The following is an 11,971-nucleotide window of genomic DNA, read 5'->3' as shown; positions in this document are numbered from 1 at the left end:
GTTTATGTGAATGATCAGAATTCCCAGGTGTATAGTAGAGCTGACAAGGGGCAAGGTTGTGGTCACTGCTTGGTCACAGCCAGCTACCCAGAGGGACTGACTAGTTGAACCTGTGGGCTCAGGACCATAGTCACAGGGGACATCAAGCTCTATTGGCATAACATACTATACAAAATATTGTTCTACCTCCTACTTTGGTGAGTAGCAACTGGGATCTTAAAAGCTAGCAAGCTGTCATCTAGATGCAATGGTGGGTCTCTCCTCATCCAGAGCAAAGAAGAATGAAGAAAACCAAAATTCATGGAAACAATTAGTCCTAGTGACTAGGACACCATCTGATCTGCAGCCTATATGACTATGAGACCAGAAGAACTAGATTGTGCCTGGGTACCACTGGCATCCACTTGGAAGGGGATCTATGTAGGAGATCCTTGATAGAGAGGGAGAATAATGTGGAACAAAACTCAAAATCATTTGGGAAAAAAAAAAAGGGGAGGGACCTGGTTTGCTTGTTCGATAGAGCCTGGTGGAACCACTGAGACTATGGCCCCTAGGTGCGCTTCAGGTCTGGAACTGAACCCACACCCATGGTTTCCAGCCAAACAAAAGATAGGCATATGAGTTGAACATTTACCTGAGGTAGATACACTCCTTGGAGAAAACAATCATGGGAGAAAGAAGGGCTGCTTATGCACAGGGAGACAGCTCAGGGGGCAGGAGTGCATGGAGAGAGGGACACTGGGAATGGGTAACTGTGGGGAGGATGTGGGAGGGGAGCTGTTGCATTGTGGTAAACTGTGGTCGATGTCATGCAACAAAGTACATGTGAACTGTTGTATGGAAAGTGAATCTGCTCTGTAAATCTTCACCCAAATCACAATAGAGAAAAAAAAAAAAAAAAGTTATTAGGAAAAAGAAAAAAAAAAACAGAAAAGACCAAAATGAATGTTAGAAGACACTCTGAAAGTTGCTCTTTAACACCTAAAATAATTGGAAGAAATGAAGTAAAAGAGTTGAACAGAATTAAAAGAAGACAACAGAAAGTATTATAATGAAATGTGAAATGATTTGGAGTTAGAAAACCAAAGGGGAATAACATGGTCACCATTTCTCCAGCTGAAAGAACTAAAGAAAAACTTCAGTCCTTAAGATGCAATACTGAAAGATTCTATGGGCAAAATATTGAATGATTCAGGAAACACCAAAAGAAGCCTGAAGGAATATACAAAGTCACTGTACCAAAAAGAACTGGTTGATGTTCATCCATTTCAGGAGGTAGCATATGATCAAGCATTGAAGAAAGAAATCCAACCTGCACTAAAGGCATTGGCCAAAAACAAGGGTTCAGGAATTGATGGAATGCTCACTGAGATGTTTCAACAGATGCAATGCTAGAAGACCTCACTCATCTATGCCAAGAAATTTGGAAGCCAGCCACCTGGTCACTCAGCTCGAAGAAATCCATATTTGTGCCCATTCCAAAGAACAGTGATACAACAGAATGTAATAATTATTGGACAAATATTAATATCATATACAAGTAAAATTTTGCTGAAGATAATTAAAAAATGGTTGCAGAAGTACATCAACAGGGAACTGCCGAAAGTTCAAGTTAGATTCAGAAGAGGACATGGGTATCATTGCTGTTATCAGACGGCTCTTGGCTGAAAGCAGAGAATACCAGAAAGATGTTTATCTGTGTTTAATTGACTATGCAAAGGCATTCAATTGTGTGGACATTAATAAATTATGGATATCTTTATGAAGAATGGGAATATCAGAACACTTAATTGTGCTCATGAGGAAACTGTACACAGACCAAGCAGCAGTTATTAAGAACATAACAGGGGGATACTGCATGGTCTAAAATCAGGGAAGGTGCATGTCAGGGTTGTATCCTTTCACTCTATTTATTCAATCTGTATGATGAGCACATAATCCAAGAAACTGGACTATTTCAAGAAGAATGCAGCATCAAGATTGTATGAGGACTCATTAACAACCTTTGATATGCAGATGACACAAATCTTGCTTGCTGAAAGTAAAGATGACTTGAATTACTTCTTGATGAAGATCAAAGACTATAGCTTTCAAAATGGATTACACCTCAACATAAAACAAAAATCCTCACAACTGGACCAATAAGCAATATCACGATAAATGGAGAAAATATTGAAATTGTCATGGTTTTCATTTAATTGCATCCACAATCAATGCCTAAGGAAGCAGCAGTTAAGAAATCAAATGACATAATGTGGTGGGCAAATCTGCTGCCAAAGACTTCTGTAAAGTGTTAAAAAGCAAAGGTGTCACTTTGAAGACTAAAGTGTGCCTGACTCAAGTCATGGTATTTTCAATTACCTCACATGCATGTGAAAGTTACACAATGAATAAGGAAGACCAAAGAAGAATTGATGCCTTTGAATTATGGTATTGGCAAAGAATATCAAATATACCATGGACTGCAAGAAGAATGAACAAATCTATTTTGGACAAGTCCAGCCAGAATGCTCCTTAGAAGTGAGGATGGCAAGACTTCATCTCATGTACTTGGACATGTTCTGAGGAGGGACCAGTCCCTGGAGAAGTACATCATGCTTGGAAAAGTAGAGGGTCAGCAGAAAAGAGGAAGATCCTCAATGAGATGGATCAACAGTGACTGCAACAATAGGCTCAAAAAGCAATGATTACGAGGTTGTTGCAGTACTGGATAGTCATTTGTTCCACTATACATAGTGTTGCTATGAGTCAGAACCAACTTGATGGCATCTAACAACAACAACATTTACCTACCTAGAGTTCAAAATCAGAATACTATAATTTCATAATAAAATAAACTTCAAAATTAATACAGTTGAAAGAAAATACAGATACAACCTTTCTTATATTACAGGGAGTGCCTGGGTGATATAACTGGTTCATGCGTTTGACTGCTAACTGAAAGGTCATAAGTTCAAATACACCCAAAGGCATCTCAGGAGAAAGTCATGAAAGTCTATTTCTGAAAAATCAGCCATTGAAAATAGTTTTACTCTGACACACAGGATTGCCATTAGACACAATCTACTAGACAGCAACTGGTACATATTACAGAAAGCTTGTCCCAAAGTCAAAAGTACAAAAACTAAGACTTTAATGCCATAAAAAAGAATTCTGTTCCCTAAGAGTTTATGTAATTCACAATTACACTTTTTCTTTTGGAAGAAAGCAACAACTTCTGCCAGCATTTTCCTTAATTTTAATTACTTTTATTCACAGCAGAAGCTCTGGTGGCACAGTGCCTAAGACATTTCACTGCTAACCAGAAGGCTGGCAGTTCAAACCTACTCCTTGGAAGGAAGATTGGGCGATCTACTTCTGTACTGATACTGCCTCAGAAACCCAAGGAGGGGGTTGCTATGAGTTGGATCCAACTCGACGGCAGTGAGTTTTGTTTTGTTTTTTTGATTCACAACCGAACCTATAGAGAATTGCCATTAAGCCCAGTGAGCATTCAGTAGAGGATGCCATTTTTTTACATACTAAATACTTTCTTTGTCTCAACTGTGCTGAGATTTTAGAATCTGCACTTACCGCTAGTCTTAGCATTTTCATTTTCCTGTTTTTCAAGCATGTAGAATAAGGGCAAAATTCAAACCAATATTCAAATGATTACCCATGCCCTGCTGTACAAGTACAAAGATGTTAACACTTCTACAAGAGAACTGATGGCAGGCAGCATCATTGTGCCACTGCTCCAAAGGCTGTTTGTCGGATGATGGGCAACATTATTAATGCACATCATTAATGAGGCAGTGGAGGGATAGCATAGCAATGTACATAAGTACCAGCTATCCAAGAGCTAAATACAAAAATGTTGAGGGCTATATACATTTAAAAAATAAAAGCTCCAGAGACAAAATATAATCTTATGATTCAGTTCTATAAAGTAAAAGAACGTAATTTCATTAAAATAAGGAAGTCGGCAAGCTGAATTTGAACAACTATGGGGACAGTAAATGCACCTTACATCCCAATAGCCTGTTGCTGTTTGCAAAAGCTTCACAGATCTCTGTCCTAACAACATCTCTGTGTAGTGGGTACGTCATTGTTTCTTTCATTTGTCAAATAAGGAAGTGAATACTCTATGGGGTGTAGAAATTTGCCCACATCAGGAGCCTATGTTACACTGAGATCTTCTCTCTAGAATCCTAATCAAAGGGAGTACATGCTATGATTTGGTTTTTAAAAAAGTTTAAGATCTGATGTACTCTGTGTTCATTTTTTAAGAAATATATGCACATGTTAAAAATTTCAATGAGTACAGAAAGATAAAAATGAAAAGTTTCCTTACCCACTCCTTTCAATTCGGGTAACTATCCTCAAAGATAACCACACTTACACCCTTCCAGAATAAAAGTTGGTAATTTTAAAAGTTAAATTAACATGAGTTTTTTAAAATTAAAACAAATGAAATCATACATATACACCCTGTTTTGCTCCACTTAGTAATGTATCTTAGAGATCTTTCCCTCTCAGTAATACAAAGCTACTATGTTCATTTTCATGCCGGCATACCATTCTATTGTGCCAAACTCTCACAACCCAGCCAGTTATACTGATATGCATTTAGACTGTTTCCAATATTTTACTATTATAAATAAAATGTTGTAATTAAATATCTTGTCCATATATATTAGTGTCCCTTTTCAAGTATATCTGTAATGTTAAATGCTAGCAGTAGAAATGTTTGGTCAAAGGTTATACACATATAAATTTAGATATTACCAAATTGTCTTTGTACATTAATATATAGTCCTGTTGTTGTTATTGTTGTTATGTTCCATTGAGTCGGACCCGACTCATAGCAACCCCTCCTTGGGTTTCCGAGGCAGTATCCTACCAACCATATATGGTGTGTTTTCTCCTTATACCCTTAATAACACTTGAAATTATTAACCACTTTAATTTTTGCTAACCTCTCAGAGGAAGCAGTATGTCTAATTATTGTTTTGATATAAATTTCTTTAATTATGAGTAAGACAGCATTTTCTATTAGGTATCAATATTTGTTTTTTTATATGACCTACCCATTTTTCCATTGCATGCTTTTTCTTTTTCTTATTGATTTGTAGATCCTCTGTGGTGGCATTTGACTAAGGCATTTGACTGCTGACAAGAAGGTTGGCAGTTCAAACCCATCAGCCATTCTGCAGAAGGAAGACTGGGCATTCTATTTCCATAAAGATTTACCACCTTGGAAACCCAAAAGGGGATCACTATGAGTTGGAATCGACTCGATGGCAGTGAGTTATTTTCCCCCCCTCAGTAAATAAGTTCTTTGTTACACGTGTAGCAAAAAAAAAAAAAAAATTCTTTTTTTGCAAAGTAGTATTTTTATATTTCTGTAGTTACATTTTTCATCTTTTCCTTTGTGGCCTCTGTGTTTTGTTCCTACTCAGAAAGCCCTTCCTAAGGCCAAGACTACAAGTTAATTATCCAGTGGTTTATATTTGTACTTTCATAGTTTCATTTAATCCACTCGGAATTTCTTTTGATGAAAGAAGTGAGATATGGATCCAGCTTTATTTTTTCCCCAAAGAGCTAATCAGTTGTTATTGTTGAGTGAGTCATTATCCATCTTGATATAAAATGCCAACTTTTCTCTTACTAAACCCCTCTGTGTATTCTGTACTTTCTCCATTGTTCCATTGAGCTGGCCTTTTCTTCTCCAATTCCAAGATGCTTAAAGCTAGTCCTCTAAATACTATTTTTTGCAATTTTCCTGGTTATTATAAAATATTTATTTTCTTCCCTGGGGAGCAAAATTGCCCCTGGTTGAGAACCACTGTAAAGTATTTCCACTCCAAAGTTTCCACTCATATTTTAATTATGATGAAAAGAAATTCATAGAATAATTTAGACATATTTACTGTATAACTGTATTTATTGTTGTTGTTGTTGTTGTTGTTATGTGCCGTCGAGTCGGCCCCGACTCATAGCGACCCCTCCTTGGGTTTCCGAGGCAGTATCACTACGGAAGTAGGATTGCCCAACCTTCCTTCCGAGGAGTGGCTGGTGGGTTTGAACCGCCAGCCGTCTGGTTAGCAGGCAAGTGTCTTAGCCACTATGCTACCAGTATTTAGTCATTATTACATTTAATCTTCCTACTCAAGAACCATGTATATCTATTTATCTATGTCTTCTTTTTATATAATTCAATACAGTTATTTTACTCTTAAACATTTGTACACCTGTTGATATGTTAAATATTTTGTATATTTAGTATGACATTTATTTCTACTTTTTTTTCACTTTTTTGTTTCATTATAAATATGACCTTTTCTTAATTGTCTTTTCTAACTAGTTACTCGTAAGAAAGCTATTGATAGTTTATGTTCTATAACCAACAACACACTGAACTCAGTTATATCTCATGGATCTTTAGGACAGTACGTTTTTTCTAATGATACAAATTCAGAAAATTCTAAGCATTTTCCTAAGCAAATAATGTTATTATTATCTGCATAACATCTGTTTCCTCATTTTTAATATCCATATACTTCTGTAGTTCCTGTGTCTCACTGCCTTGGTTAATGTTTGAAGAAAAATGTAAATGACAGTGGTCAAAGTAACCTACCATGAACCACACTTGATTTTAATGTAAACGATTTTTGGATTTCACCATTAATCATAATGCTGGCTTTTGGTTTGAGAGACATGTATTTTATATCATCAAAGAAGTATCTATATGCTTATAGTCTACTAAGGGTTTGTTTTTAAATCAGTTACTGATTTTGTCAAAAACTTTTTCCAGAGCTACTGAGATGGCCATATGGTTTTACTTCTTTGACTTATTAATACTATATGATAGATTAAATTACTAGGTCTCCTAATAAACCATTTTTGCCTTGTTGTATAAGTCCACTTGATAATGAAATATATTATTCTTTTAATTTATTGTTGGATTTTGCTTGCTGATATTTTGATCTAGCATTTTACTTTAATATTTAAGAACGAGATAGGTCTGTTATTTTTTAATGCTTTCTCAACTTTTGGAATTAGTAGTAAGATGGCTTGATAAAAAATAATTTGTATTTTCATTCTTTATTTTATTTATAAAACCAAATGTTGTTGTTTGTTGTGTGCCCTCAAGTTGGACCCAACTCCTAGGGACCCCTCCTTGGCTTTCCAAGGCAGTATCACTACAGAAGTAGATTGCCCAACCTTCCTTCTGAGGAGTGGCTGGTAGGTTTGAAATGCCAGCCTTCTGGTTAGCAGTCAAATGCCTTAGGCACTGTGCTATCAGAGCTCCTATAAAACCAAACAGTATGTGTGTATTTGTTTAGTATGAAAACAGTCTTTAAAATAGTAAAACCATTCTATGGAAATACAAAGTCTTTCCCCTAGACCTTAAAAAAAAGCCACATATAATCTTCACAGATTCAGTATATTGAAAAAAATGAAAAAGTTAAAATATACTTTTGGAAAGCTAGTCTGAACATAAGGAGCTCTGGTGGTGTAGTGTCTAAGGCATTTGACAGCTAACCAGAAGGTTGGCGGTTCAAACCCACTGACCACTCTGCTCTGTAAAATTTGACCACCTCAGAAACCCAAAGTGGGTTGCTATGAGTCAGAATCTACTTGATGGCTGTGAGTTTGGAGTTTTTTTTTGTTTAATCTGAACATAATGTTTTATGTACAGTAGAAAATCATAAATACAGTATCTTTCAACACCTACTATAAATTAATCATGATGTATCTGGGCTATTTTCCAATCTTAGACAATTTAGCGATATACTGACAGCTTCATTATAGAATTAGATCATGGAAAGCTTAGTTTTCTTGTCTATGAATTCAAAAAGAAAATGCAGTAAATTCAATGGTATTTTATGTTTCCCATGCTCTGAAGTCAGATAATGGCTAGAATAAATCTTTACTGATTCTCAAGAAACTAGTAACATTGAGAAAGTCCACAAGCTCCAGCTAACACTGCCCTTGAAGTAACTCTAAGCATCTTTTACTTAGTCTCTGCTGCTGGGGTAGGGAAGGCTTTCCCAGTTTCTACAGAATTCAGAGCAAGTAGTATGCACCCACCTCTGCCAGAGATCTACAGAGTTCACGCATATATCTACTATACTTCTCACTGAGATAATGCTCAGAACACACATCATCTTGCCTGGATCTCAACAGGATTTCTCTCTTTCTCTTTCTCTCTCTCTCTCTCTCTCTCTCTCACACACACACATGCATGCACGCGTGTGCACAAGTGTGATAACAAATAGAGAAAGAAAACCATGGCCCTTACCACTACCTTTTCATTTATCATCTGTCTCCCCATTAGATGTAAATTTCTTGTGGGAAGGGACATTGTCTACCTGAAACAGCTCTGGGCAGAGTAGGTGCTCAGTAAATATCTGATGGGGGAATGGATGAATGAATCACTTGGAGTCAACACAGTGCCTAGGCCCCTCCTACCTGGATTGCTCCTCAAGCGGCTCTCAGCCAGCTCAGCGATGGCTCCAGATGTCATGGTCTTTTTCAGTCGAACAACCCCTGATGTGGCAGTGCTTCCTGGTTTGTTCAGCATGTCCTCACTACTGGCCCTCTTGAGCTAAGAGTGAGGTAGGAGAGAAAGAGAGAGGATGAAGAGAAATGCTTTTAGTAACCAAAAAACGCATTGTCATTGAGTGGGTCCCAACCCATAGTGACGCTGAAAACACCCTTGCTTGAATCATATGTACCTTATTCCTCAAAGTGATGGCATCTGTGATTTTTAAGAGGTCTTTTACAGCAGATTTGCTCAATGCAGTTGTTTGATTTCTTGACTGCTGCTTCCATGTGTAATGACTGTTGATTCAAATTGAATGAAATCCTTGACAACTTCAATTTCTTCATTATTTATTATGATGTTTATTGGCCTAGTTATGAGGATTTTTGTTTTCTTCACATTTATTTGTAACCTATACTGAAGGCAACAGTCTTTGACCTTCATCAGTGTTTCAAGTCATCATCTGTATATACCAAACCCAAACTCATGCCATCGAGTCAATTATAACTCATAGCAATCCTACAGGACAAAGCAGAACTGCCCATAGGGTTTCCAAGGCCATAAATGTTTACAGAAACAGAGTACCTTATCTCTCTCATAGAGTGGCTGGTGGATTCAAACTGGAGACCTCACCCATTGTGCCACGAGAGCTCCTTAACTGTATTAAAAACAACAACAACAACAATAAAAAACACCTCACTGCCGTCAAGTCGGATCTAACTCAGCAATCTCTCCTTGGGTTTCCGAGGCAGTATCTCTACGGAAGTAGATTGCCCAGTCTTCCTTCTGAGGAGCGTCTGGTGGGTTTGAACCACCAGCCTCTGGTTGGCAGTCAAATGCCTTAGGCACTACACCACCAGAGCTCCTACTGTGTATAGCGGGTTATTAATAAGTATTCCTCTAATCCTGATGCCACATCTCAGATTATGTGCTCAGCATACAGACTAAGTAAGGTGAAAGGATACAACCCTGCTGCATATCTTTTCCAACTTTAAATCAGATAGTATCCCCTTATTCTGTTTGACAACTGCCTCTTCATCTATGTACATGTGAGCACAATGAAGTATTCTAGAATTCCATTTCTTCGTAATGTTATCCATAATTTGTTATGACCCACACCTCTGAATGCCATTGCATAGTTAATAAAACACAGCAGTACTTATAGGGATTCTATAATTATCTTTTCATCTCCTCTCAGATTAAAAAGGGTTCCTTAACCCTAGCTCTCCAACTTCTCAAACTATCCGTTAGATAACTACTATATGTGTTTAGGGAGCTCTGGTGGTGTAGTGCCTAAGACATTTGACAGCTAACCAGAAGGCTGGTAGTTCAAACCCACCAGCCACTCCTCGAAAGGAAGATTGGGCAATCTACTTCTGTAGTGACACCACCTTGAAAACCCAAGGAGGGGTCACTATGAATCAGATCTGATTTGACAGCAGTGAGTTTTTTGTTTTAATATGTGTTTAACACTAATGAGAATAGTTCTTGATGTTCCAAACTTTTTCTCAGCAGAAAAAAATTGTTCACTCTGCCTAGAAGCAAGCCCAGGTACTTCCCTGGTCCCCAGTGGAAAATCAATTCTGATTTTAGACTCTGAAATTTTTCTAAACAAACACCTGTAGGTTGAAAAAGGGGACTCACTACAGTTAAAGGAATTCCTAACACAATAATGCAAATAATATACATTTCCACTTTCCTCTGATTCTCTGACATTACTAAAATCAGTAAGAAGACACAGAGAAATACATAATTATCAAATCTATACTACAGGCTCACAAAGCAAGGGATCAATCTGTAAAATAAGCATAGGAATCCAACAAATGTGAGCACTCTCACTGGGGCCAAAAGTGAAACTGCCTCTCAAAATCCCACTAAAGCCTCCACCCCAATCCACTGCCCAGGCATGGTGGCATGGGATATAGCTTTCTTGTTCCACCTTCTATAAGAGGTTGGTTGCTGGAAGCTTGAGGTCTCGGTGAAAAGACATGGAGGCAATAGGGGACAGGAGTAGTCGGGAATTGGAAGACTCACCTTTAGGAAGAGTATGATCTTTCACAGAAACAAAGGTGGTGCCAGTGATGGCAAGAATAGCAATGGTGGTGACAACAGGAGCAGGAACCAGGAAGAATGCCCAGGTAGCCCTGGATCCTGCAGCATGGTTCTCAGGCTCAGGGAAGGAGAGTTTCTGTGGGGATTTGTTGTTGTTGTTGTTATTTGCCATAGAGTCGGCCCCGACTCCTAGTGACCCCTCCTTGGGTTTCCGAGGCAGTTATCACTACGGAAGTAGGATTGCCCAACCTTACTTCCGAGGAGTGGCTGGTGGGGGATTTAGCAGTGAGCAAATGGAATCACTCTGAGTTTTTGTTTGAGGGGTGAGAAGAGATTGGGAGAGGAAAAAGATGACTTAGAATATGGGATTATCTCTGGTGGTGTAGTGGTTAAGGCATTTGATGCTAACCAGAAGGTCAGTGGTTTGAACCACCAGCTGTTCCATGGAAGAAAAGAGGGGGCAGTCTGCTTCTGTAAAGATGTAGAGCCTTGAAAACCCAACAGGGGTTGCTGAGTTGGAATCGACTCAGTGGCAGTGAGTTTGGTTTTTGGATTTGGAAGTTTCTAACACACTACTCATCTACCATACTAATTTATCATATTATGGGAGCTTGTGTATTGCTGGAAGTTATGTCACTGGTATTTCAAATGGCAATAGGGTCACCCATGGTGGGTTTTCATGGAGCTTCAAGACCATGACAGACTAGGGAAAAAGGCCTGGTGATTTACTTCCAAAAATTAGCTAATAAAAACCTGTGAATCACAGAATATTGTCCAAGACTTTGATTCATTCACTGACTTTGGAAGCATCATCAGGAGGGATTGATCACTGAGAAGGATATCATGTTTGATAAAGTGGAGGGCCAGCAAAGATGAGGGAAACCTTCAGTGAGATGGACAGACACAATGACTGCAGCAGTGGACTCAAATATAGTGGGCAATGTTTTGTTCTGTTGTGCAGAACCAACTCAGTGGCAACTAACAACAAAAAGGTCTCCAGCAACTATACAGGAGGCAGCATAAAGTAGTGGTTAAGAGTGTGCATATGGGCTATGGGCCTTAGAGACAGAGTGCCAGGGGCAGAACTCTGGCTCCACCTCTATGACCCATGTGAACCATGTGACTACATTTCTAAAATGGAAAAAACAATATTCATATCTCTAGGGTTGTGGACTTAAATAAGAATGTAAATGTTGGTTATTATTAATATTATTATTATCACAACTCTTACAAGCTCAGCCTAAGGCTACTAATTTTGCTGTTCGAAAGTTTTACTAGTGTTTCCTCCACAAAAGGAAGTGATGATGCCCCAGCCTGGTAGCAATCGAAGCATCTTTATATTTATAAACAAATATTTGGAACTAAAGCATGAAGTATTATGCGGTATTA

General features: G+C 38.2%; 1 protein-coding gene across 1 annotated transcript in view; it reads right to left on the bottom strand.

Annotated features, from left to right (window-relative positions):
• Positions 1–11,971, bottom strand: part of SPECC1 (sperm antigen with calponin homology and coiled-coil domains 1) — a 449,155-nt gene that overhangs the window by 421,117 nt on the left and 16,067 nt on the right. The window contains exon 2 of the mRNA XM_042781619.1: positions 8,458–8,593. Coding sequence (XP_042637553.1) covers positions 8,458–8,593 — 136 coding nt within the window. The remainder of the gene's footprint in view (positions 1–8,457; positions 8,594–11,971) is intronic.

The sequence above is a fragment of the Orycteropus afer genome, unplaced genomic scaffold, assembly GCF_000298275.1.
Source record: "Orycteropus afer afer isolate SDZICR_OR568_19922 unplaced genomic scaffold, OryAfe1.0 scaffold00139, whole genome shotgun sequence".
NCBI classification, from domain to species: Eukaryota; Metazoa; Chordata; class Mammalia; order Tubulidentata; family Orycteropodidae; genus Orycteropus; species Orycteropus afer.
Note: the sequence above shows the minus strand (reverse complement) of the source record. Positions and strands in the feature narration are given on the sequence as shown.